Source organism: Dama dama, chromosome 27, assembly GCF_033118175.1.
Source record: "Dama dama isolate Ldn47 chromosome 27, ASM3311817v1, whole genome shotgun sequence".
Lineage (NCBI taxonomy): Eukaryota > Metazoa > Chordata > Mammalia > Artiodactyla > Cervidae > Dama > Dama dama.
The window spans coordinates 21,255,803-21,282,751 of NC_083707.1; the positions used below are offsets into that span (position 1 = coordinate 21,255,803).

The 26,949-nt window shown below is 55.1% G+C and overlaps 1 protein-coding gene across 14 annotated transcripts in view; it reads left to right on the plus strand.

The window, feature by feature from the left end:
- The window catches only part of CELF4 (CUGBP Elav-like family member 4), a 314,194-nt gene that overhangs the window by 283,572 nt on the left and 3,673 nt on the right, over positions 1-26,949 (plus strand). For 3 of the 14 annotated variants that reach the window (XM_061130753.1, XM_061130750.1, XM_061130751.1), the window contains exons 7-13: positions 439-586; positions 2,347-2,496; positions 6,787-6,852; positions 9,269-9,352; positions 14,274-14,357; positions 19,121-19,199; positions 19,610-19,781. In XM_061130753.1, coding sequence (XP_060986736.1) covers positions 439-586; positions 2,347-2,496; positions 6,787-6,852; positions 9,269-9,352; positions 14,274-14,357; positions 19,121-19,199; positions 19,610-19,781 — 783 coding nt within the window. Of the gene's footprint in view, positions 1-438; positions 587-2,346; positions 2,497-6,786; positions 6,853-9,268; positions 9,353-14,273; positions 14,358-19,120; positions 19,200-19,609; positions 19,782-26,409; positions 26,771-26,949 lie in introns of those variants that run through there. The other 11 variants (XM_061130748.1, XM_061130749.1, XM_061130754.1 and 8 more) reach the window with 7 other exon arrangements.

The window sequence follows — 26,949 nt, forward strand, 5'->3', positions numbered from 1 at the left end:
TCTAACACTGCAAACTCACCTCGCTTCTTCAGCAGTGTCCAAATGGCCAGTTTCAACCAACTTCCCAGTTCCTGCTCACCTCTGGGTTTCATTTAGGATGCTCCTGTAGCCTCTACCCTGCAGACTCGAAGTTAGGACCATCCCGAACAGAAACCTTGCCAAGTTAGGTCTACAGCAGCTCATCCAGGTGTCTCTAGAGCTTTGGATGTCACATCTCCATGAACCGCAGGACTGGCTGGCACCCTTGGAGCCCTGAGAACTAGGGAAGGTGTGGGGAAGGCTCAGGGCTCTCGGAGAGGGGAGGAGAGACATGCATCGAGCTCCCTGGGATTGATGGCCTGGGAGCTGGTCTCCAGGAGCAGGAGCTGAATGACCCCTTGGTGGGGAGGGCCGCCCTCCTGGAAGCGCATGATATTTTTTCCACTCCCTCTGCCCCAGCTGATGCAGCAGCAAGCGGCCCTAATGGCGTCAGTCGCACAGGGCGGCTACCTGAACCCCATGGCTGCTTTCGCCGCCGCCCAGATGCAGCAGATGGCGGCCCTCAACATGAACGGCCTGGCGGCCGCACCCATGACCCCAACCTCAGGTGAGTGGGCAGGTACCAACATGAGGCCTGGCCTAGCAGGAAAGCTGCTGAACCCAGGTTGGTACCTTGGTTTGGTGAATTTCGGCTACGAACGGACCATCCTGGGTCAAGAGCACCCGGTGTCTGGGCCCAGTGCCGGCATCATCCTTGAGCAGTTTGTCTCAAAAATGTTCTAATTCCTGAGGACCCATGGGAAGATGGGATATGGAACCCCTGCTATCCACAATACGATTTCAGTGTGGCGACAGTTTCACTCGAGTTGTTAAACCATGTCAGGAAGCAGTTCATGTTGATCTGTAGTATAGAGGTCTGGAAAGAAATTGACATGAACACATCTCCCTTTGAGGTCTGAGGGAGAAGAGCCCTGCCCACTTTGTGGCCCTGTTTGGTCCCTGGTCCAACCACAGAAGGAGCCCCATTTTTCATTTTCCTTTAACCCAACCTGGATTCACTGATTTTTTCCAAGACAACTACAGAACAAGCAAGAGAGAACTGCAAGAGTTGCTAAAGGACAGAGGCGTTGAAAACAGCTCTACTTAACAAAGCATGTTTTTAATTGGATCTTGGCTGTTATCCAGTTCAATGATTCTCAACCAGGGCAATTTTGCCCCTTGCCCCCAAATATCTGGCAATGTCCTGAGACATTGTTGGTTGTCACAACTGAAGGAGTACTGTAATCTGATAGAGAGCAGGGATGCTGCTAAATATCCTGTGATGCACAGGATAGCTCCCTTCAAAGAAATGTGTGGCCATAAATGCCAATAGTTTCAAAGAGAAGCATCCCTGTCTAGCTCCAAGGGCTGGGCTCTCATTCATCAAGCTTCCTTGGCTTTCTGTTCTCAGGCCATAGTAGCAGTATTCCCAATATCCAGGAGCTATTCCTTTCCCAGCTAAAAACTATAAAAGGCTGTGCCATCTCTAGCCTCAACTTGAGCACCACCCCACAGCTCTGATCCCCAACCTGGAGACACTCCTGATGACCTCAGGTCCTTATCCACAGAGAGACCCTCCCTGCTTCCTACATGAAGAGGAAGGCCCTTCCCAGCCTCTGGGGCCTCAGTACAATAAAGACGCTATCCACACCTGGTGTAGGGAGGGCAGTGTGCTGTCATCTAGTCCCAACTTTACCCTCACCGTAGTGACATCACCATTGTCTTAACTGGAGGTAGCCAGGGTGTCTAATTTGTATATGAAAAGGGCTGAATCTGAACTCTGCAAAGGCCTTTCTCCCTCAATGCAAGAAAGTACCACAATTAAGACTCCCTCCACCTGAGTATCAAGACTCCCTCATGGGAAGGCAGATCAGCCCATCAGTGATCCAGTCAAGATAGCAGAGAGCAGAGCCACAGCTTAGAATCCCCTTGGTGGCCAAACAAGGACCAGTCCATCCTGACTTAGCTGGCGTGAGCACGAACCATTGAAAAAGACTAAAAGAAGACCGACTGTGGTCAAAGTCATGGACACTTAGAGGTCTATGTGCTGCAGCTCCAAGGTTGAGCAGTCAGTGGTCAGAGAAGTCTTTGTAGAGAAGGTGGGATTTGGACTCCAATTTGAAGAATAGATACAGTTGGGATGAGTAGAGTCGTTACACATAGGGAGATAACCCAAGGCCTGATTCACAGGTCGGACTGAGTTGATGTGTGAGGTCCAAGTCTGTGCCCGGGCCCTTGGAGCCAGGGGGTGGAGATCCGTGGGTTGACCTTCATTGCCTTTGTTCTGCCTGTCTCCCCTCCTCCACCCCTCATCACCTCTAAAACCAGGAGGCAGCACCCCTCCGGGCATCACTGCACCAGCCGTGCCTAGCATCCCGTCCCCCATTGGGGTGAACGGCTTCACCGGCCTCCCCCCACAGGCCAATGGGCAACCCGCTGCAGAAGCTGTATTTGCCAATGGCATCCACCCCTACCCAGGTAAGCACATCTGGTCCCCCTTCCTTCTCCATGCGGCATGCTCCTCATCCTTTCCTGTCCCTGCCCTCACTGTTATCACGGGAATGTGTGGCTCCTTCCCTCTGTCTGTTCTTTGGTGGAACCCCAAATGTGATCAGGGAGAGATCCTGCCCTCCTTCAGGGAGCTTCTGATGGGAGAGAAGACAGATCCATGGGTGTTTGTCGGTCTGATGGGTGAGAAAAAAACCATTTCTGGGACTCCCTCAGGGGAGAGAAGAGAATAGATGAGTTGTTCAACCAGGTAGAGAGAGGCTGCTACACTGCTACATCACTTCAGTCGTGTCCGACTCTGTGTGACCCCATAGACAGCAGCCCACCAGGCTCCCCTGTCCCTGGGATTCTCCAGGCAAGAACACTGGAGTGGGTTGCCATTTCCTTCTCCAATGCATGAAAGTGAAAAGTGAAAATGAAGTTGCTCAGTCATGTCTGACTCTTCAAGACCCCATGGACTGCAACCCACCAGGCTCCTCCGTCCATGGGATTTTCCAGGCAAGAGTACTGGAGTGGGGTGCCATTGCCTTCTCCAAAAGAGAGGCTAGTAACTGCAAATTACTTGAGAGTGAATTTGACCCAAAGAAGTGAGGGGATAGATGCTAAAAGAATAATTATATTTAGTTTTAAGTAGGAAAAGACTCTTCCAGGAAGGAAGTGGAGGTATATAGATTGCTAGACTGGTTAGTACCCACCACTTCGGTCCCTTGCTGCATACCAAAACTGTGGTCAGCACCTTGAACAGAGGACCAGAACCTTGGACAGCTCCTGGGTCCTGCTTGAATTCTGGCACACAGGAAGATCCAGGAGGCCTGCCCTTGAATAACTTTCAGTTCAGTCCAGTGGCTCAGTCGTGTCCGACTCTTTGTGACCTCATGGACTGCAGCATGCCAGGCGTCCCATTCAATCACCAACTCCTAGAGTTTACTCAAACTCAGGTCCGTTGAGTCAGTGATGCCATCCAACCATCTCATCCTCTGTTGCCCCCTTCTCCTCCTGCCTTCAATCTTTCCCAGCATCAGGGTCTTTTCCAATGAGTCACTTCTTTGCATCAGGTGGCCACACTACTGGAGTTTCAGCTTCAGCATCAGTCCTTTCAGTGAATATTCAGGACTACTTTCCTTTAGGATTGACTGGTTTGATCTCCTTGCAGTCCAAGGGACTCTCTCTTTGTTCCTCTAAAATTTGAATAACTTTGTTCCTCTAAAATTTGGCAGTTCTGTGGTAAGACTGCCCAGTTGATTTGAAGCAGGGCCTCTTTCTGGTCTTGAGGGTGGACTTGCATTGGCACAGGAAAGGTGGGCCCAAAGCTCTAGAGCAGACCGGTAAGAGGCAATGCAATAGGATGATGAGAGCTGTGTCCTCCTTCTTGGAGGGCAGGTGATGAGGTCACAGAGTCCCCATAAACCCAAGTTAGTGCCCAATCTGTGACAGATGAAAGGGGGGGCCCCAGAAGGAGGGCAGGATGTGGTCTGATCTCTGAGGAGATCAGAATCCAGGCAGGAGTACAGTATGCATCGACAGAATATGGTACAGCAGTTTCCTCAAGAGTGAGTGTTCTCTGACTTGAGATGCTTAAGTATTCAAATGAAGGGAGAGTTCATTGTGCACGGATGAGCAAGGAGCAGTGTGCTGTGGAGGGGCCGTCCTGGTAGGGCAGAGGGTGTAAGGACGTTGGCCCAACTAGAGCAGAGGAGGGCAGCCTTGGGGGGCACATTAGTGCTCCGCACTCTTATTGCCCGCCAGAATCTACTGTGCAAACCCACAGACGCCCAGATTCTGATTTCAGCATTCTGGAGTGAGACCCAGACACCCAGAGAATATACAAGCTCCACCAGCAGCAGAGGACAAGGTTACCGAGCCAGAGAGAAATGGAGGAGAATTTCCTGACTTTGAACTTGGAGTTGCTGTTTATCCCCTCCCCGTGTTTTCCCACACCTCACCCCTCAGTGCATAGCAAAGAGGTCAGAGAAGCCTAGAGGATGAAGTGACAGGGCCTAGAGGGGAATCTGGAGAGTTGTTGAAGGGTGAAGGCTCCAGGCTGGGAGGGGCTTGGCAAGCTGGAGGTGGGAGAGACCCCACCCATCTCAGGTTTCTGGGCTCCTCCTCACTCAGGCTCGTGGGCTGGGAGATACAGTCCCCAGCACATCTGAGTGGTTTCACCGCCCCCTCCCCTCCCTGCCCACAGGCCCATCTGGATCTCTGGATTTTGACAAACCTGTTCTTTCCCCACCCCCACCAACATCTGTGTACTATTTCCCTCATGGAATTTGGAAGGGTTTCTCTCCCCCATTTGTAACAATCTGGCACATCCCATAAACAATCCCCTGCCAAAGCAGGAGGGAGGGATGAAGGGAAGGAAAGAAAAAAAGTAGTACATTAAAAAAATTAATTTACCATCTTTAAATGTGGAGTTTGGAGCTGCTATAATGAGCGAGATCCTTCAAAGTGTTCATTCTTTGGCAGTTACTAATGAGGCCATTAAGCAGAGAAGTAGAGAGGAGGCTCTGAAATGCTTTTCTCCACTACCTAGCCCCAGGTAGCATCTCTACTCTCCCCTCTTGCCCTCGAGATCATGCTGGAAGCACACAGTGTGGCCTTTTCTGCCACATAACACCATGAAGGGGTGGCTTTTGAAATGATAAGGACTGTTCATTCCTCTCTACGTCGCACTATTTGCTGAGCACTTGCTGTGATCCTAGCATTGTTGCAGAGGGACCTGCATATAAGTCGTACACATTATGTTCTGCGTAGGGCCCAAACTTTGCCCAAAGAAGAGATATCTTTTTTCTGGATGGTATAAAGGCCAGTTCCGGAGCTGGGTAGACCACGAGGACAAGCAAGATAGCTCTCTCTCTCCAGGGAGCTAGGGCTGGTGCAAGAGTCAGGTGGGGAGGGAGCAGGCGGTCACGTGGCCAACCACCACTACCACCACCTCTCCAGTGTCCACCCTGGGTGAAACAGAGGGATAGGTTTTGTCCTGGACAACCCCAGGTGGGAAGGAACCTGCATCCTTACCCATCTTTAGCTCACCCCTCTGAGCTGTGCCCTCCCCCGAGGACCTCTGGCCCAGGACTTTCCCTTGCCCCCCTGACACCCAGTGCTATCATTCTGGTGTGACTTTACTGGGAGGTGCAGGGGAGGGAGCTCAGACAGGAGGATTGGGAATTCTCCCTGGTCTACTGGCCCCAGAGCCTGGCATGGCCAGTTAGCTTGGCTAGCTTGGGTCACCAGGCAGATAAACCTGGATGGTTTCCTTTCTATCTCCCTGTGTTCTCCAGCTGGTCTCAAAGGTAATGAGGCTGGATATTTCCCCACCCACCTCCCTGGGCCCCCAAGGCCAGCCCACTCCCACTTCGGTCATCACTGACCTGCATCACCAAAGGCAGAGCTCACCGTTGGTCCATGCATCATCCAGACTTTTGCCCACCACATCTGCAGACACCACAAAGGCAACAGAAGTGAACCAAGCCTGTTCCCTGGCCCAGCTTCCCCGGGTTGCTTGCCAAAGTATCAGCCTCTGGTGCTCTGGCACTGGGCGGTGGATATCCACTCATGAGATCGGGTGTGATAAGGCCCTTGGTCTTCTGGTTCCCCGGTGTCTGTGGACAGACAGATATCATTTGTGGGGCAGATCTCAATTGTGTGGTCGGTCCTACCACGGGCGTGCCCGGAAGTGGAAGACCTGTGTGCCTCATGCAAACTCCTAAAGAATTTGGGAGGGGCTCCCTCTATTTGAGCAGGCGTGGGTGGCCCAGAGAGAATGTCAGGATGAGGCCTCCATGCTCTTTCAGGTTCTGCCCCCTAGTTCCACTGGGGACTAGGGTTAAGTGAGGAGGAGACCACCCTCCTGACAGCCTCTGGCCCCCTTGCCTGTTCTCACACAGGCCTTCTCCAGGACCAGATCCCTCAGGTGTCCCCCCACCCAGCCCCTCATGGTTGAGCCCCCCCTGTTGTCTCCTTCCCCGCCCTCCCCAGCCTTCTGCATGAGCCCCCCAAACCTTCTGCTGCCCCCCAAAGCGGCAGCCTACAGCCCCCAACCAGGGGGAGCAGCCCACCACCCTTCTGAGGGCCCCAGGCTGGGGAAAGGGCCGCCCCCTCCCAGCCATTCAGGGAGCCTGCCTCAGATGTCCTGCTACAGGACAGGGACTGCGGTGGCCGGGAAGGCAGTGTGGCTGCAGCAGCATCTCCAGGGGCGTGGTGGGGGAGGGGCTGGTTTGAGCAGGCATTGCTGACCTCTGCCCTTTGGCTCCCCTGCAGCGCAGAGCCCCACGGCCGCGGACCCCCTGCAGCAGGCCTACGCCGGAGTGCAGCAGTATGCAGGTCGTTAGTATCCACGCGTCCCCACGGTGGTCCCCACGGTGGTCCCCGGCTGCAGGCACCTCCCTGTGCCTGGCACCAATGCCCCACCCCACCCAAGCCTGGGCTTAGCAGTATGGGGGCTCGGGGGAGTGGGGAGGGACTGACAGGGAGCTGTGGTCCCTCCACCAGGCTGCCTCGCTCTCTACAGGCCTCCTTTGGTGATCAGGCCGAGCTTACCTCACCCTCATTCATCCTGGCAGTGGTGGGGGGTCAGAACCCCATTTGAACTGGTGAGCTGGGCTAAGCTTTAGCCTTGCTGTGAAGCGGCATCTCTGAGGCCAGATGTCCCGCCCCCACGGTGCTGCCAGGGTCTGTCCAGGGGCACCAGTCTCCCAGCAGCACCGCGTGAGACTGGAGCTGGGGGGCCACTGGCCCAGAAAGCACAGATGACTGTTTGAAGGAAGGGAAGCAGCTTCCATTCCCTCCAACTCCCAGCCACACACAGGCAACAGGAGTGGGGCCCGAGTGAGGAAGACAGGGAACGTGGAGGACAGGCCGCCAGAGGTAGAAAAAAGGAGAAGCGGGCAGGTGGCCTCAGGTCACTGAATGGGGAGGTGATGAGCTACTGTGGGAAGCCCAAGGTCAGCTGTCAGCCAAGCTTCTCTCCTGCCTCTGGGCTGGACAACACACATATGTGTGCAAACACACACACACCCCACAATCATCTCTGCCAGCCAGGGTCCTGTTGTCTGGCCCCATCAGGGTCCCTCCTCGTTGCATTCAGATGAGCTGGCAGTGTCTCCCCGGAGGGTAATGGGGCTGCCTGGTATATGGGGCTCTGCATGAGCTGGCTGTCACCTAGAGTCCAGGGGAAGCTCTCTTCCTCACCTGCTGAGCCCCCCGAACGCCTTCGGGAGCCAGGCCAGGCTGAGGAGGGTCTAGCCAGTCCTGTGCCTCCTCTGACCCTTTTTCCATTTGAATATAGAAAGCATCAGATTTGTTCAACTCAGTCCTCAGCCTCTGGGGAACCAGCCACTGGCAGGATCCCAGAGGCCAAGCTCACACCTAGGGTGACTCCCCACCTCCCACACAGGTGCCATCTGAGCACGGGTGAGGTGGTGTGAGCCCAAGGCAGCTAGGGCTCAGAGAAGGGGAAACCTGGTGGGTTCCAGGTGGTGTGGGGCCATCCTTTCCATTCTGATGTTTTTGATTATCCGTTATTGTGGATTATCTGCACATGTGGATTGTTCCTTGTAGCAGATTAAACTCACCTCCCCCATGCACCCACCAGCATGCACACACACATTTATACACCGGCATGCACACACACATGCATACACCAGCATGCACACACATACATGCATACACCGGCATGCACACACACATGCATACACCGGCATGCACACACATACATGCATACACTGGCATGCACACACATACATGCATACACCGGCATGCACACACACATGCATACACTGGCATGCACACACACATGCATACACTGGCATAGACACACATACATGCATACACCGGCATGCACACACACATTTATACACCGGCATGCACACACACATGCATACACCAGCATGCACACACATACATGCATACACCGGCATGCGCACACACATGCATACACCAGCATGCACACACACATGCATACACTGGCATACACACACATACATGCATACACCGGCATGCGCACACACATTTATACACCGGCATGCACACACACATGCATATACCAGCATGCACACACATACATGCATACACCGGCATGCATACACACATGCACACACATGCATACACCGGCATGCACACACACATGCATACACCAGCATGCACACACACATGCATACACTGGCATGCACACACACATGCACACACTGGCATGCACACACCAGCATGCACACACACATGCACACACCAGCATGCACACACACATGCACACACCAGCACTCACACACACATGCATACACACATGCACACACACATTCATATACCGGCATGCACACACACATTTATACATAGGCATGCACACACACATGCACACACCAGCATTCACACACACATGCATACACACATGCACACACACATTCATATACCGGCATGCACACACACATTTATACATAGGCATGCACACACACATGCATAAACACATGCACACACACATTCACATACCGGCATGCACACACACATGCATACACACATGCACACACACATGCACACACACCAGTGCACGTATGCAACTTCTAGACTTCTCTTTGCTGCTTCTCCTTCATTACTGCTAAAAACCGACGTTATGTTAAAAGTGCATTTTTTTCACTGGTCTGCTTTGACTGCTCACCACTGAAACTTCTCTCTTTCTTCCTGCCTCTTACCCGTCTCTCTTCATGTAACTGTCACCGTCTCTCGCTCTTGCCTCTTCCCTTGGGTCCTCCAGCAGCCGCCTACCCTGCTGCCTATGGTCAGATAAGCCAGGCCTTTCCTCAGCCACCTCCAATGATCCCCCAGCAACAGAGAGAAGGTGAGTCTGCCAGTGGGGCTCCTACGCCCCTCCCCCTTCTCCCCCCAAAGAGGCTGCTCCCCCAGGCCTTTGGCGGTGGTGTTCTGTTGGCACAGTGACCACATCTGCGTTGTGCCGAGGGTGAGGGGGGTTGCGGGACTGTGAGAGGTGGAGCGGAGGTGCATGTCACAGGCAACTCTGCAAACCCCAGTGGAGGGAGGTCAGGACGGTGGGGGCCTGGAGGAGGCAGGGTCCAGGAGTCGCCCCTCCCACAATGGGCAGTGTTTGTCCAGCGGAGAGGAAGGGGAGATATAGGGATGCTTATGGCTGGGGTGGTGGGCAGGAGCGGGGAGACCAATTCCATCTAGGACAGAAGCTATGCCCTCTCGGTGAGCAGGAGAGCCCACCTGGAGCTCCCAGGGCAGGATCCAAGGGTGGGTGAGGGGATGGGGTGCTCTGGTGTAGGCCTAGCAAAATAAGGGGATCCCAGAAAGCCGGCTTTGAGGCCCTGCTGTGAGCAGGGCAGCAGGCCAATGGGCCTCAGATGCTGGAACCTTCTAGAGACCCTAAGAGTCCTCCCATTGCAGAGTCTGGAGCCCCATGGGGACTGAATAACAAGTCCAAGTTCACAGAGACCAGTTTGATGGGGTCCTGTCTCCCACCACATGAAAAGGGTCACTCTGCCAGTGAGGCCACCACACCCACTCCAGTAGCCCACATGGCTAGAAAGGTCCGGTGGTTTCCAGATTGCTGGTTTGTAGTCCTTGCAGCAGATGATCCCAGAGCTATGGGAGGTGGGCTAGTCCTGGAAACGACCTAGGGGCTGTTAGTCCAAAGCTCTGTGGTCCCAAACAGGCCCCAGAGCCTGGACAGCTGAGAGCCTGGTCTTTGAAGCGAACCCTTCTAGGTTCGAGTCCTAGCTTGGCCTCTCCTCTCTCAGCCTTGGCGTCCTCACCTGTAGAATGAGGACAGTGGCAATCACTCCCTGGACGGGTGTGAGGATCACCTAGCTCAAGACTGTCTCCAGACTCCAGCAGTCACCTGCTGATTTCTCACTGTGCATGCCGCCCTTCTCTCACCAGTTGGTCACCCCCTCCAAAGTTGTATGTGAGGCATTCTCTCATTTCACGTGCAGGGGGCCGCTCCCGAGACCTGTGTCACCATCTTCCCAGGGCCCGTGAAGATCAAGCCGCAGGAACCCAGCTGGGTGCACAGCGAGGCCCCCTGCTCGCTCCTGCAGCCACGCGCTGCTGCAGCTCCAAGTCACACCCGAGCCCATCGGTGAAGTGGGGGTGGGGGATAGGGCATCAGCCTGCCTCTGCCAGCAGGTCCCCTCCCTGGGCTGTGGCCCTGGAGCCTGCCCTGCCCTCCTCCCTCCAGTCTGTGCCTTCCAGCACCAGATCAGTCAGATCAGAGTCACAAGTGGTGGGGTCCAGCTTTGCCCATCTCAGGCCCAGAACTGTGCCCAAGGGCCCTTACTGCTTTTGTCACCACTGTGACATCAGGCTGACCCACCCTTACCTTGTAGTCAGTGCCCTGCATCACTCTGGCCTGTGGCTCAGAGGTCTCTACACACAAACGCACACACACACACAGCTGCAGATCAGTGCTGCTTGCCCCAACACACATGACAGCCCCTACCACTGGCGTAAACCCATCCCCTTCATCTGCTCCCTGTCCTACCCACTACCTCACACTTTGTACCAGCCCATGCATCTAGCTCTGAACTCTTCCACGTACCTTCTCTCCATTTCAGAGCAGCATCAGGCCCTCCCACCCACATGCCCTGCTCCCTAGAGCAGACCCTGTGTCGCCACTCTGGCGACACCAGTCCCCACTCTGGCCTCCCCTCAGGCAGGGGGGCCTCCCACTGTTGTCCTCATCCTCCCTGACTTTGGTACCCTGGGGGAGCAGGGAAGAGGGAGGGGTGAGATGTGAACCTAGATCTTTAGAGAGGTACACTGCATACAGGGGTGAGCTCACGGTGCTGGGAGTGGGGTCTTTGGGGAATTCTTTGGGGTCCTGAAGTCTTCAGATTTGGAGATGGGGAGGTGGGTATCCAAGGCAGGGAGAACAGCAGGAGCAAAGGCAAGGCATGGGTGCTGCCAAGTATGAGGTGAGCCTGGAAATGGAGTGGGATGGAGCCAGATGAAAGCCATGTCCAGTTTTGCATGAGGCATGAACAAGAAGGTTGTGTTCCTCCAGGCATGCCAGTGGTTAGCTTCTTTCCACGTGGTCACCACCACTTGTGTCAATGCCATTGAAATACCAGGACATGCTGGCTGCTGGGCAGGAACCACCTTCCAGCTCCCTTGTCTTTGAGTTGACCCTGAGAACAGATGCCTGAAGCCCCCGAGGATGCCTGCCCCAGACCACCTGGGTTGTTGTGCCAGGGGACATGGTGCACTCCAGGCCCATCACTTTCTGTCTCTGGAGCTCCATTTCTCTTTTCTCCGAAGGCTGGGTTGAACCAGATTGATATCCAAAGTCCTATGGTTGTGCCATCTGGATGCTCGATAATCTGGGAATTAGAGAATGCACTGAGGGCTCCAGGGTAGCCCGAGAATGACAATGTGTAGGCCCACTGTTGGGGGTGAGGGGCAGGGGGCTAGCCTGGGACTGGGAGAGCTGGCCCTGTGGGGCTCAGCCACACACCATGCTGAGGGGACTGAATGCATACGCTCTGCCCCTCGAGGCTCCTCGTCTCTTTTAAGGAGAAGAGAAATAACATCCAAGCAGCTTGCAGGATTTGAGCTTGTAGGGAGGCCCCCAAGTTCAAGGTGGGTGTCAGAGTGCAGGGAGAGCAGAGTAGGAGTATGGGGAAGGCAAATGCTCCTGCCCCCTAGAAAGTGCCCCCTTCTGGCTGGAGAGAAATCTTCCCAGACCTACTGGAGAAAGAGCCTCAGTATTGCCCAGAATATGGGCTGTGGGAGCCCCAGAGCTGTGGGGACTCACATCTAGCTGGGAACCATCAAGGGACACATCCATAGGGTATGAACCAGTGAAAACATGCCATGGTTGGAGGGGAAGGGAGGTGGGTGTGGTGGGGAGGAAGGGCCACCAGGGCTTGGGGAATTCTGCACCGGGACCCCTGGCAGTGGGTGAGGGAGCTCGCTTGCACCTGTTCTGAAAGCGCCGTCCAGGGAGTGGAGGCCAGAGAGTAGGGATGGGCAGATGGTGTGGGGCAGGGACCAGGGGCAAGGAGCTCATTGGTTCAGAGGGAGGCTTTGGTGGTCAGAGGACTCTTAGCTATCAGCTATGACCCTCAAGGGCACAGAAATAGATGAAAGATGTAAAAATAGAAGTCAGAAGTATGTCAGAAGTAGTTAGGCTTCGCAGGTGGCTTAGTGGTAAAAAGTCAACCTGCAATGCAGCAGACATAGGTTCCATCCCTGGGTCAGGAAGATCCCCTGGAGTAGGAAATGGCAACCCACTCTAGTATTCTTGCCTGGAGAATCCCATGGACAGAAAAGCCTGGTGGGCTACAGTCCATGAAGTCACAAAGAATGGGACACGACTTAGCAACTGAGCGCACACACACACAGTTTAAAAGGTCAAGTTTTATGTGGCACACTTTATTTTAGATGCAAGAAAAAGAGGAAGCAGCTTGGAGAGATTTCTCATTCAAAGAGCTAAAACTCAGCCTTTTGGTCACTTAAAAAGAAACATGTAAACTGAGCTGTAACTGAGCTGTAACATGGGTCTGGCATTTAAACTGAGCTGTAACAGAGCTGTAACACTCTTCCGTCTGAAATTTTTGCTGCAGTGAGACAGAAATGAGGAAATTACATACTCCCCCATCAAATTCATAATTAATTTTGAAAGAAACTGCCAGTATGTTTTAATTTTTATTTAAAAAATTATTTTAAAAGAAACATGTAAATCTTTACTATCTGGAAATTTAGCTATCTGGAATCCAAGAGGATTCAGGATTTCTGGGGCACTGAAATTTATGATCAGGAAGTAGAGAGAGAGGAGGACGCAGACCATGGAGACAGACAGCCTGGGTCTGGGTTCATATCCTGGTTGCATCACCTTCTAGCTACGTGACTTGGCAGGTGACTTAACCTCTCTGGCCTCAGCTTCCTTATCTGTGAAGTGGGGATGACAGTAGCCTCAAGGCAGCTGTAAGGATTAAGTGAATTAACATATACATAAAGTGTACAGAGCAGCCTGGCATGCAGTTAGCACTACAGAAGTGGCAGGGCTCTGATTGTTGAAATGGGGAGTCTTTTATATGATGAAGCTGGTGGTACCCTTGCTTGTGGGTGTCCCATCACGAAACCTTTCTATGAAACCCTTTCTGCTCACCTGGCTTGCTGGAGCAGGTGGGATAAATCTTGGTTTCCACCTTCAAGATTAGGGCTAACTTTAAGGTTCAGGGCAGCGGAGGTTAAGGCCTTTGGGATCAAGTGGGAAAGAGTGGCTGCAGGCCAGGACAGAGGATGGGCATTCCAGGCCCCAGAGTCCTGCCTTTGGCTGGGGGACAATGGGGAGTGAGGCTTGCAGAGACAGGGCTGCCCCCAGCACTCCCCTCCATCCTCCCCTGTGGGGGAGGTGCTGGGCAGGTCTCCCTACCCACTGCCTCTCCTCAGCATCTCTCCTCCAAGACTAACCAGGCACATTCACCCCATTCACTTGTTGCATACACCCCTGGAGTCCTAGAGCTGCCAGGCACCCTGTGATGCAGAAAAGACCATTGAGGCACAGAGAGGTTCAGAGACTTGCTCGAGGGCAGAGTGGAGACCAGAGCTCAGACCCGGGGCTCAGCAGCTTCCCACTTTTCCGTGGCCGCTTTTGGACCTTGGATGAGACCCCCCTCCTAACCTCGCCCCTACCCCTCCCTGCTGCCGCTGCCTAACTCGCTCACCTCTCCTCTGTCTCTCTCTTCCCCCACCCCGCCATCCCTCCTCCCCCGACCCCCTCCCCCCCCCCACCGCAGGGCCCGAGGGCTGTAACCTGTTCATCTACCATCTGCCCCAGGAGTTTGGGGACGCTGAGCTGATGCAGATGTTCCTCCCTTTCGGTAATGTCATCTCCTCGAAAGTGTTTGTGGATCGGGCGACTAACCAAAGTAAATGCTTTGGTGGGTAAAGATAACAAACCAACTTCACCTAGGACAGGGTGGTGTTCGCACCAATTTACCGGTGTCCAACTGCTTTTAACATGCTTCTTCACATCGCCGCGCCCCCACTCCCAAGTGCTCCTGTGCCCAGCCTCCAGCCTCCATCTCTCACCCTTTTCTCTCTTCCGTTCTTTGGTTTCTTGGCTTTCCCTGCCCACTCCCATCCAGTCTCCTACCCACCACCCTCAGTCCAAGGCAGAGCCTCCTCTCCCAGCCCCAAAGCTCAATTCCCACCAACTGAGAAGGGAAGGGACCCGTCTTGGGCAGGAGGAGGAGGGGCAGGGAGCAGAGCCTCACAACAGCCATTCTCCCAGCACCCTTCTCCTCTCAAGGCTACAGTGGCCCTGGGGGTCAAAGCTGAGCATGATCCTTGGGGTGGGGGGTTCACCCAACTGAAGTCCCTACCCCACTGGCCCCTTGGCCTCCTCTGTCCATCTTTCTGTCCTGCGCCTGCCCCCCTTCTCTGTCTACCCTGCTCTTTGCTCCCTTCTTGCCATCCAATGCACCGTCCTCCCCGAACCCCCACCCCTCAGGCCACCAGAGTGAAACTGTCGAGGAATCAGGAAGAGGAAACTGGTCCCTGCCCTCAGGAAGCCCCAGGTCTGAGCTTAGATGAAAATCATATCTATTCAATGGCAGTGAGATCTGCCAGGCACCAACTAATGGAGGAATGAGACAGGCAGGTGGATGCAAGCAGACAGAAGGGGAGGGAATTCCAAGCAGGGGGAAATAGAATGGATGCGCATATGGGGGCTGGGATGAGGAGAGTCAGAGGCTAGTGGATGAGGAAATTGGAGGCTTTGGAGAGAAAGGAAGGTTCAGGGGAGACCAGCTGTGAGGGCAAGTCTGTGCCTGGGAGCGTTTCAATCATTCAGGTGAGGATGCTTCATATGGTGCTGTAGGCAGTGGAAGATGAGGGAGTAACGGGATGAAGATACCTTTGGGAAATTCTCCTGAACAGAGTGTTAGATGGGAGACAAAGGACTTGGGAGGATCTAGGAGTATGGCTGTCAGATAAAACACAAGATACCTAGTTAAATTGGCATTTTGGATAAGTAACAGATACATTTTTAGTATACACATGTCCCAAATGGGTCTTCCCTGGTCGTTCAGAAGGTAAAGAATCTGCCTGCAAGGTGGCAGACCCAGGTTCAGTCCCTGGGTTGGTAAGAGCCCCTACAGAGGGGAATGGTAACCCACTCTAATATTCTTGCCTGGAGAATTCCATGGACAAAGGAGCCTGGTGCGCTACAGTCCATGAGGTCACAGAGTTGGACATGACTGAGTGACTAACACACACACATGTCCCAAATATTATGTGCAATGTGTCCCATGCAATATTGGAGACATACTAAAAAAGTATTTATTGCTTATCTGAAATTCCAGTTCAGCTGGGCTTCCCGAGTTTTAGTTTGCTTCAGACCTCCTGGAAACCCACCTCATCACCACACCTCTCCTCTCCACTCCACCACAGCTCCTCTCCCACCTCTTCTGCCTCCATGAGAGCTGCTTTCTCAGGTCTGATCTACTCCTGAGTCCCCCAGAATTGAGGATTCTGGTCCCCAGACAGCCACACATGGAACCAGAGTTGAGTCAGCCCAGCACCTCCAGGATGACCCCCAGATTCAGGGGCTATGAGGACAGAATAGGATCCTTATTTGACCAGGGAACCTGGGTCCCCTCTTGGGGATGGGGGAGGGGGAAAGGTACAAAAGTGCAGAAGTGCCGGAAAGCATGTGTTAAGGAGATTCCAGTTTGGAGATCAGTTCTCCAGGTCCATGAAGGGCTTTGGGGTGGAAATGATGCTCCCCAAGGCAGTCAAGATCTTTGCACAGTGTCCCTTCCCTTCTAGCAGCTGCCACTAAAAATCCGTGGTACTTCAGAGGCATAGAGTTGCCCAGCAGCTCATTTCTCTGGGGGGTGGGAGAACAAGGCCAAAGGAAAAACCGGGGTGCACCCCTCCACTGTTTGGTGTTTCTTCTGACAAATTACAGTTAGGTATGTAAAAACAGCAGACTGGAGATCAGCTGCATTTGGTCTCTAAGTAAGCCTCAGATGTTCCATAAGTCAGAAGAAAACTGCAAAGAGCCCAGACTTGCTGGGTACCCAGGCTGCAGCAGGCTCAGTCTGCAGCCTTTTCCCTTGGCATCTATGCTGTGCCACTCCCTCCAGTCAGCCCCAGATTATCCTTGCCGTTAGCTCATTCAAGTTCTCCAGCAAAGACTTGCCCTACTTTTCTGGAAGTCCTCCCCCGTATACCTCTGCTTTGGTTCTTTCTCTCTTCCTGAACAAACATCTAGCACTGAACACCCACCAGCCTTGAGAAAGGCCAGGATCCCGCCCAGCGGGCCGGCCCAGTGGCTCCTCCTTCAGTCTCTTGGATTCCCTCCCTTGCTTTGGCAGCCCAGCCTGTGCTGTCTCCCCAGCATGCACTCACGGGCGCGCTTACTCTCTGGGTCAGTGTCCGCATTTGTGGAGTGGGGATTTCAGGGGTCAGCTCTCAGTGATGCTGTGAACGTTACACAAGATATTCCATGTGACGGACCTAGTCAGAGTGGACCTTCAGGAGGTGCTAGGGCCCCTTTTATTCCCCCTAAAAGGGCTATTTTGCTCCACACGTGGTCCTCTGTGAAAATGAACTCCTCAGAGTCTTCCCTTGCTCTTTATGACCATAAACAGAATCTTTTGGAGGCCTTCGTGAACCTCACAAATGGTTTTTACGTTGGAGGACGGGCTGGAGGGCCGCCAGGAGGGCATCCTGCCTGCACAGCCTTCATGGTCTGGGAGGCGGGCGCCTTCTCAGGGGTGGGAGGAATGGGGCAGAGGGCTCTAGGAGACAGGACACAGCCCTGGAAACCAGGTACATGGGAGATGGTGCCCAGAGCCTTGCCGAGGGGGCCAGCGGGGAGATGCTCCCTGCCCTGACTGCTAGCCAGTTAAGAACGTTCAGGAAGAAAAGTTCCTTGAGCCTGGAACCCTTCCCAACCCCCAGGCTTCTAATACTCAACCTGAAGCTGGGCTTCTTGCCTCCTCCCAGAACTTCTCTCTCTCCTTTTATACCTTCGCCCTACACAGCATCTCCAGCCCTTTTTATCTTTGTTCCGCCTCTTTCCTACTTCGCCCATATTTGTTTGTTTTTGGGGGAGGGATGGGGGAGGGAGCTGTCACCAACAGTTAGGTTATCTTGTCCTGGTAGGAAGGGAGGCTTTTAGCTTGCCTAAAAAGAGAGCGATGTAACAGATGCACCATTCACACATTTGAAAACTGCTCTGCTGACAGCTTGACTGTAGTTTTGTGGGGAAGGGATGGGCCAGGAGGGCATGAGAGGGGGAGGTGTAAAGATGACTCACACTGATTTCTAACTACGGATAATCCGAAATCCTTCCTGTGTATTTAGGTGTATAGATGAATACAGATGTTGGATATGTTGCCCTGGGCCCAGCTGTGACCAGTCTCATCTGAGCTCACATGCTAGCCCTCTTCGAGTACACTCACATGTACCTGCACACATCCCTCCCCCGTCTTTGATGATGCATGGTTGCAAGAGAAAATGTGCAGAAATGCAGGAGGGAGAAACAGAAAAGAGGCCAGAAGAGGTAGTGTCTGGGTGGAGGTTAAGGTGAGAAAGGGTCACCACATGGGGAGAGTGAGGGGGGGGTCTCAGGCAGGACCGTGGGACCACAGATAGTTAACCAAGAAACAGCTTTCTACCTTGGCAGGGTCTGTACGTCTATCCCTTATATATCTAATGGCCATTTGGGGACAAACGCCCCAAATAAGGCACATTTGCAGGATGGCCAGGAAACTTTGCCAAGCTTAGTTTCATGTTTGCAGGATCTAAGTCCATTTTACTAAAGAAACGGCCTCCAAAGTCAAATAAATTCCAGAAAATACAAGGCTTAAAAAAAAGCCATAAAGAAGAGAGAAGTTGGGATGGGAGGGCGATGTTTTTGTTGGTTAATGTGCCAGGAACTGTTCCAGAGTGACCTGGCTGTAAACCCACCTGACCACAGAAAGTCCTTTCTCAAGGAGCACCGTTTAGAGCCGTTTTGGGAAATGCTGATGTAGTGTAGTCTATAAATAGGAGATGCATTCGAAGTTCCAAAAGGTGTCAACTTTGGGAACATAATCCAGTCCCACCTGGGAGCTGCTTGCTTCAGGTGACTGGGAGCCATGAATGGTTCTATATCCTTGTCCTGGGATGTTGGGAGGAGTGAACATGTGACAAGCACTTCTGCAGCCTGTAGTACACGGAGAAGGCTCTCAGCGAACTTTCACTAATAGGGTCAATTTGTACTATTACTGTTACATCATTATCAGTGCTGAGTGGTTCATAGGGGACGCGTCAAGTGGGCGCGTGCTTAGTCCAGGGCAAGAGCCGCTGCTCCCAGGATGGAGCTGTACTAAACATAAAAGGGTGGTGCGACCGGCCTCTGGGAGCGAGGTGGCGTTTCACGCGAGCCAGTGTGGACTCACCCGGGTGGCCACCCGGAGCCTGGCTGGCGTGGGGGGGAGGGGGGGCGGGCGGAGGGGCGGCGGGGACCCCGCCTCGGCCCCGGCCCGCGGCCGGCGGCGCTCGCTACGGGGGCGGCTGGGATCGGCGGCGGCGACGTTCGCTCCGGGGCGCCTCCCCTCCCTCCCCTCGCACTCCTCTCTCTCCCCAGGCCGGCCCCCCGTGCCCTCCCGCTGCCAGGCCCCCTCCTGTCAGGGAGGACAGTGTCCAATAAACTCCTCCGCCCGCAGGTGTGTCCGCCCTCTCCCACCGCAGGCGGGGGCTGAGGTGCCGGGGCCGGCCGGGGTGGGGGAGAGGGCGCCCGGGACAGCGGCGCCGCCGAGAGCCGAGGCGGAGAGGGGGCGGCCTGCCTGGGCCCGCGCGGGTCGGGGAGCCGGGAGCCTCCTCAGCGCGGGCCCCGGAAGTGGCCGCGCGCACGAGGCCTGTGAGGGAGGGGTGCGAGGCCGGGGCCGGAGGGCGGGGGCCGAGAAGAGCGGAGCCTCTAGCCCCGCCCCCGGAGGCTCGGCGGGAGTGGGCGGGGTCTCCGCCCGCCCCGCCCCCCGGCCCTCGGCGCCCGCCCTTCTCCCCCTCCCCTTCCCGCCCCCTCCCGGCAGGGGCGGCCCCGTGGAAACCCAGGCCCTCGTCCCTCGTGTCTCGCTAGGCTTCGTGAGCTTCGACAACCCGGCCAGCGCGCAGACCGCCATCCAGGCCATGAACGGCTTCCAGATCGGCATGAAGAGGCTCAAGGTGCAGCTGAAGCGGCCCAAAGACGCCAATCGCCCGTACTGAGCGCCAGCGGGAGCGTCCCCCGGGGGAGACCAGGACTCGCACAGGTAACCGGGATCGGCCGGGGCGCGGGGACGGGGGAGGTTGGGGAGGTTGATACCGGACGGACCCGCCGCCTCCTCTGGCCTCTGTTGCCAGGACCCTCGTTGTGCCTTGGACCCGCTGCGCCCAGCTTGACCTGCTCTCTGGGAGCAGGCGCAGAGCTGTGGTCATCCCAGGCAGAAATGGGCATGGCCAGCCCCCTGCTGGAAAGCCAAGAGGGGGCAGGAGGGAGGGAACTGCTTTGAGAAGGTCTACACTGGCAATCTTGTTTGCCAGAAAATCCTAGGGTGAGCCGATGGCAAGCTCAAGGCCAGGCGAGTTTGGGCGACATAGGCTTTGTGGTGGGGAGCTATAGACATGTGCTGGGGCCTTCTCCCAGATTCCCTGGCTCTCCACTCTCCAGCTCTGGAGGCCTGTCAACACTTGACCACCTCACCCCTCCAGTTCCCCACAGCTCAGTCTGGAGAGGAGGGAACAGGACTTTTCAAAGAGAACTTTACCAACAAAACAAAACAAGAGGGGACAGAGGCCGAGGAGGGTGACTGTATGTACGGGACTGGGGCCACTTACCCTGCCCACTTCTCAGAGCCCGTGATGAGTGGAGGTGTCACTTTTCCCAGCTCTTTGAGTCCTGCCTTAAAGCTGGAGGCACCATCAGGCCACTCCTCCTCCAGGCCACATACTCCCCTGGATGAAGCAGCTTCCTGGGGCAGGGTCGGGGGCAGGGGGAGGTGGGAGATTTGCCTGGTCATCAAGAGTTCACCCCCAGCCTGGCTTCCCCCACTGCGGTGCCCTCCTGCCATCCCAGCTTGCTCCCGGGCCAGGACCAGGCTGCCAGCCCTCTGCCACTTCCACAGTTCTGTGCGTCAGCTACTGTTAGGTGCTCAGCATGAGTGATACTGATCAGAATCCTTGTCCTTAGCAAGGGAGGCAGATATCAAACAAGGACATACGATCAAAGAGTAAATTATATAGGGTATTGAAATTGTTGGTTACAGTTAAATCAGGTAGTCAGAGTAGACCTAGCTGAGAAAGTGATATTTGAGCAGAGATCTGAAGAAGGGAAGGCAGGGAGCCGTGCCAGGGTTCAGAGGGGTATGGTATACAGGCTCCAAGGTGAGGGCAAGGTGGTGTGTGCAAGGACCAGCAGTAGGCCGAGATGATGGAGAGCTATGGCAGGTTGGGGGCTGGGGAGCAGAAAAGGAGATCCCAGGGGTGAGGAGGGCCACCTCGTGTAGGAACCCAGTCCACTGCATGGACTTGAGCGTCCCCGCTCAAATGAAGGGCTAAGGGAGCCACTGGAGAGCTCTGCGGGGCAGAGGGCTGTGGGTGACTTGCATTTGAGTAGGATCGCTGGCTTCTGTGTTGATAGACCGTGGGGCCACAAGCAGAGGTCTAGTGCCTGGACCGCTCAGTCCAGGGGGATGGCAGTCACTCGAGGTGCTGTGAAGGAGCTGGTGCTGTTCGGAAGGAATTCAAGGGGGTGTGAGAGAAAGAGGGTTAGGATGGCGCTTGGATTTCTGGCCGGAGGGGCTGCAAGGGCAAAGTAGTTGTGACCTGAGATGGAGAGGGCTCACGAGAAAGGTCAGTCACGTGACAGTTACACCTCCCAGTGAAGGGTCAGAGTCTGGAGTCTGGGAGGGAGGGCTCCAGTTTCCCAGTCTCCTCTCAGATCCCCGCACTGCCAGTAGGACCCCTTTTGTCCACCTGGGAGCAGCCATACTCACCTTCTCTCCAAGAGGTTTCTTGAGCCTCTATTCACAGCAAGACTGGAAAAGCAAAGTCTGTGTCCCTTGCTTCCTGAATTCCTGCCCCTGCCCATCTCTGGTCTGCATGAAATGCACATGAGCACACGCGTGCGGGTGCGCACACACACACACACACACAAATGCGCATGCGTGCACACACGCACACCCATCCATTCAGAGTGTGGGCACTTTCCTGTGCTCAGTTACGGGAGGCAGAGATGCATGTCACCATCCTGCCCGCGTGGAGCTTCTGGCTCTATGGCAGCCAGCAGATGGTGCAGAGGGCACGTTTCCAGAGGAGGGAGGACCAGTGCAGTGGAAGTGCCCTTTCGTGACATGGAGCACATTTTCTTCAATAGGTTAACTCTGCCATCAGGGCATGACCTGGGTCAAGGTGCTTACCCTCTTGGGCTTCCATTTCTCCAGTGATGAAACCCAGGTGCTGGAGCCATCAGAAGTTTTCAGGTGGGGGCATGCTGGGGGCTCATGCCCTGGGATTCTGTGGCTCCCTTGAAAGCAGCCTGTCTTAGCCTTGTAGACCTCGATGCAAGTAAGACGCAAGGAAGGAGGGGACATCTAGGTCAGAGGAAGGGGTGAGGGAGGCGGATCTGTTTGGGAGAGAAGGTAAGAAGTGGCCCTCAGGGTAGAACCAGTTAGCAGTCGTAATTGCGGCGGGGACTTGAGGGGAGTAGTTTAAAAAGTAGAGTGGTTCTTCCACCAGGGAATACAAAAGCCAGGAAAGATGAGAACCGCAGGTTTTCCCGCTATGCTCACCATGCACGAGGCTTTGTTCTTCTAGGTGGCAACTCTGAGACATAACTGTATACTTGTCGCTGCCTATAAGGTAGGCAGTGTTGTTATTCCCGTTTTACAGTTGGAGCACACACAGATTAAGTCACTTGCCAATCAGCTACTGAGTGGTTGAGTCGTGATTTGGCGGGAGGCTGCTTAACCCCTTCCTTCAAGTAGGGAGAATGATAAACCCCCCTGTATCCTCGCCCCACTCTCTCCTACCCCAGAGTTTCCTGACTACCAGAGGGGACACATCACGACATCTCCTTTCTCTGGGGTCAGCCATCTGACTGACTACCCCTTCACTAGGCAGTCCCCTACAGACACTGTGATGTCACATAACCCCTATGCTTCCCTGGTGGCTCAGTGGTAAAGAATCTGCCTGCCAATGCAGGAAATGTGAGTTCGATCCCTGGGGTGGGAAGATCCCCTGGAGGAGGATATGGCAACCCACTCCATAATTCTTGCCTGGGGAATCCCATGGACAGAGGAGACTGGCAGACAATAGTCCATGGGTCGCAAAAGGGTTGGACGTGACTTAGCGACTAAACAACATGTAAGTCCTACATTCAAGTTGACCTTTTGGCTGCATTCACGGGATTTTAACAAATGGCGCATTCAGGCTTTCCCAGCCCAGGGCTGTTAGAGGCTGTAGCAGAAGGTAGGTGCCAGCTAAGGGCCAGACTCGGGGACTGCAGTGGGAAGTGGCTGCTGCCAGCAAGGGAGGGAGGAAGCAGCTATAAAAGCAGCTTAAAGTTGCATGATTTTACAGACCAACAAGGGATGTTTACAGATGATGAGTTCCGGTTGCTCAGAAGGACAGAGGTCAGCTGAGCAGGGGCTCAGGGGACATGGCTAGGCGTGAAGAGGCCCGGGGAGGGGGATCTCCGAGCCAGTGGTGAAGACAGAAGGCTTAGAGGTGGTCAAATCAGAACTGGGGTGAGGGGGGTCTGGAGAAGGAGAGGGGCCCTGGGAGGGCGGCTGCGGGCAGGGAAGTGTGGTTGGGCTCTGGTTCCCTGAAACGAGGCCTGGGTAGGATGCAGTCTGTGCCTCCTGTTAGGTGGGTTCCTGGCATCCTTGCAGCCCCTGCCCCTTATCTTGTGCTAAGATGAGAGTTTCTCCAAGAAATCTTTACTGGGAATCTAAGAGGAAGGAAACAGGCAGAAGCATGAACATGATATCCGGTCCAGGAAGACACCCAAGTCCCTTGTCCCACCTTGGAGCACGCTGAGCTTGAGCTGAGGGCAGGTGCCTGGCTGTGCAATTCTGCAGGGGGAGAGCTGAGGGGGAGAACGTGCTGAGTGGTGGGTCTGACTCCCTGGGAGCCCCGTGTCTTTGGATCCTGGGAGCCCCGTGTCTCTGGATCCGGGGAGCCCCGCCCTGTGTCTCTGGACCCTGGGCTTAGATCTGAGTGTGCTTTTGCACAGCATCTGCTCCGAGCTTTGCAGGCACGGGTGCCTCAGGTCAGACCTGCCTGGTGCTGGGCTGTGGTTTTGGGCCTGAGCCTTCTCTGGCCAGAGGCCAGCTGTGTTTATAACCTGGCATCTAAATTGGCTCAACTTGACCATAACTTCCTCACCCAGGTCATGGGGTGGGGGGTGGGGGTGCTTCCCAGGCCTGATTCAAGTTCCCCACGCTGGTCAGTGACCCTGCTGCCATGTCTAGGGCTGGGCCCGGAGAGGCTGTTCCAGAGGGCAACCAGGCAGGGGTCACGGCGGGCAGAGGGGCCACTGTTCTCACGTGAAGGGAGTGGCCAGCCAGCGGAACCCGGGGGAGCCTCCCTAGGCTAAGTGTGAGAGTGTGTTTACATGCTGGGGCCAAGTGTGTGTGAGAGCTGTGGGGAGGGGCTGTGTGGAATCCCCAGCGTCGGTCAGAGGCAGGCACTGAAGGGAGGCTGGAGGCAAGCTGGCGGCCAGCGAAGGAACACCACGGGGCGGGGAGGAGTGGGCATCCCAGGACTGGGTGGGAGTCCCTGGGCGCCCCTTAGTTACACTTGCGTGGTGACACCTGGTGCCTCTGTGCCGCGTGGCTTGTGGGATCTTAGTTCCCCCACCGGGGATTGAACCTGGGCCCTGGGCAGTGAAAGCACGGAGTCCAAACCATGGGACAACTAGGGAGTGCCCCCCCACCACCGCCCCTCAGTTCTGAGGCCTCTCCTCCCACCCCACCAGCCTGCCAGTTGGCTCTCGTGGGTGCTGGGTCTGCAGGTTTTCCTTGTGGAGGGGCTGGGGCTGCAGGCGGGGCTTGGTGGGCCCTGGTCTCAGGGAGGAAGATCTGCTGCAGGAAGAGCCAGCCGGCCGGCTGGCAGAAAGGCCCTGGCTCCTCAGAGAAGGCAGAGCCGGGGGCCAGATTTAGGCTTAAATTGTCACCTCTCAGCTATGTTGCATCTTATCCTCAGCAACAGGTCACAGTCTCAGGCTTCCCTTCCACACAGCCTGAGGGAAACCCAAAGATGAGAGCAGGAGCCGCTGCGGGTGGAAGCCGGGGACATTGGAGACCAGCCTGGTACTCAGGCTTAGCACAGGCCGGGGTGCTGCAGGGGACCAGGGGCTGGGGAGCGAGCTCGGGGGTAACCAGGAGGAGGGGTGGGGCCGGGGACCCCCAGGGCCCTGGGTGGAGGCAGAGGATGCCAAATGGTGAATGAAGCGTGTTCAAGACAACGCAAATTGGAGTAACTGGATGGTGCTTCACCGAGAGGGGGATCTCAGCCTGCACCAGTTAGGGCTCCATCAGTAAAGAAGACAGTGAGAAGGGTCAGTCCAGAAAGTCATCCGTCGGGGGGGATGTGGGGTGTGAAGAAGCGGAGAAGGGGGAGGTGGGGGAGGCGGGGGAGGGGGGGAAGCAGAGAGCACGGTGGCGGCAGCAGCAGAGACCAGCAGGGAGCCAGGCCCATAGCTGCCCTTCTCCAGTGGACTCTCCTTTTCCCTGCAACCTACCCTCCAGGGCGCCCTAGCCTCCCCGGTGACCCTTTCCTGGGTCAGAGCTTCGGGACCCCGCCTCGCTTTGGGCCCCCTTAGGAGCAAAGCAGAGTGAGTAAGGCAGCCGTGAAACACGACATCAGCCATGCCAGGGTGTGTTTGTAGAATTCCGAGAACACTGCCGTGATGGACTCTAAATCTCCCCACTGAGAGTGCTGGTTCCCTAAAGGCTCTAAGGACCGAGGGTCAAGGCCAAGCGGCAGGGGGCCGGCCTGTGGCCTCCCGCAGCTTCCCGGTGCTCTTAGCAGGGACGCCCTTCCCTGGGGATGGTGGCCACCGCGGGCCGGGCCGGGTGGGAGGCCGGGTGGCCGTGGGTGTGGAACGTCCCGGGCAGCCGAGTGTTTGCTGGACGGACCCCCGGACACAGCGGTCGCCTTAGGCAGCCTCTGACCCACCCGGCAAATGGGAGCCACCCGGTCAGGCTCCCCTTGCTGACCACAGGCTGCAGCCAGGAAGGCTGGGGAGGCGAGGCGCGCTCGGCCCCTGGGGGAGAGAGAAAGAATCAAGGAGGGGGTCAAAGCAGAGAGCGTGTCCCCCTGACCTGCTCGCCGGCCAAGGTGGTTTGAGGGGCTGTTTTCTTTTTTTCCGGCCCCCTCGCCAAACTGCCGACGCCCTCCCGCCTGTTCCCCGGAGCATGACGGATGCCCGTAGTGGCCCTGTGTGAGGTTCTGCTGTTGTTCACAGTGTATCACCTGTCTGCATCAGCAACCGTGTGTGCGTGTGCGTGCGTGCGTGCGTGTGCGTGTTGACGTGCCCATGTCGTTCGTCTGCCGCTTCCTCCATCCTTTTGGGTTTTTTTCCGTTCTCTTATGATTTGACTGCTGTTCTCTCATCGAGCTTTTAGACTGATGCTGTGGTCTGGTGCTGTATAAATATTTTTCCTTTTAATTTCGTTTTAACTTCTTCCTTGCCCGTCTTCACCCTCAACCCGACTCTCCCTGTCCCCCTACCCTGCTCCCCACAATCCCCGACCCCTCCCACCCTTCCTCCTCCTCCCCCGCTTACCCACACTCTTGTCCTCTCTCTCTTTCTCTCTCTCTCTCTCTACATATATAAATATATATATAAATCTTTTCTTCTTTTGTCATTCAATCAAATTCCAACAACCCAACCAGGGCCAGTCAAATCCACCACAGTCTCGCGCTGAGCTAGGAATAAAGTTCACGTAATCACATGAGAGTGGAGAAAACAGTCCCCCATCCGTAAGTTCAAATCAACTCAAAGTTCACAGTGTGACATGATGGCGTCATGTAACAAGGCTAAGAATCGGTTGCATGACAATTGCCGTCAAGTTTCGTGGAGGTGCTGTGATTGGAGCGTTTTTCTTGGATGTTGTATCAGTTGATGATTGGCCAGTCATGATCACACGTGCATTTTCTTGACTTTTGTGCTGCCACAATCTTTTTTGCTGTGCTCATTTTCGTTTCGTTCTTGGTGCTTGCAGTGGTTTTACTTTCTGTTGTTTGGTTTTTCTTGTTCAGCGTTTTTTATGCTTCTCTAGATGTCACATAGAGAAAAAAAAAAAGAACAAAAAAAATAGTAAAAATAAAGATGAATTCCCGAATTATCGGACATGGGATCATTTAACTGTGCAAACCATTATTTTTTTTTTTCTTAAAAATAAGGAAAACACCTTAAAAGTATCTATGCGTGGT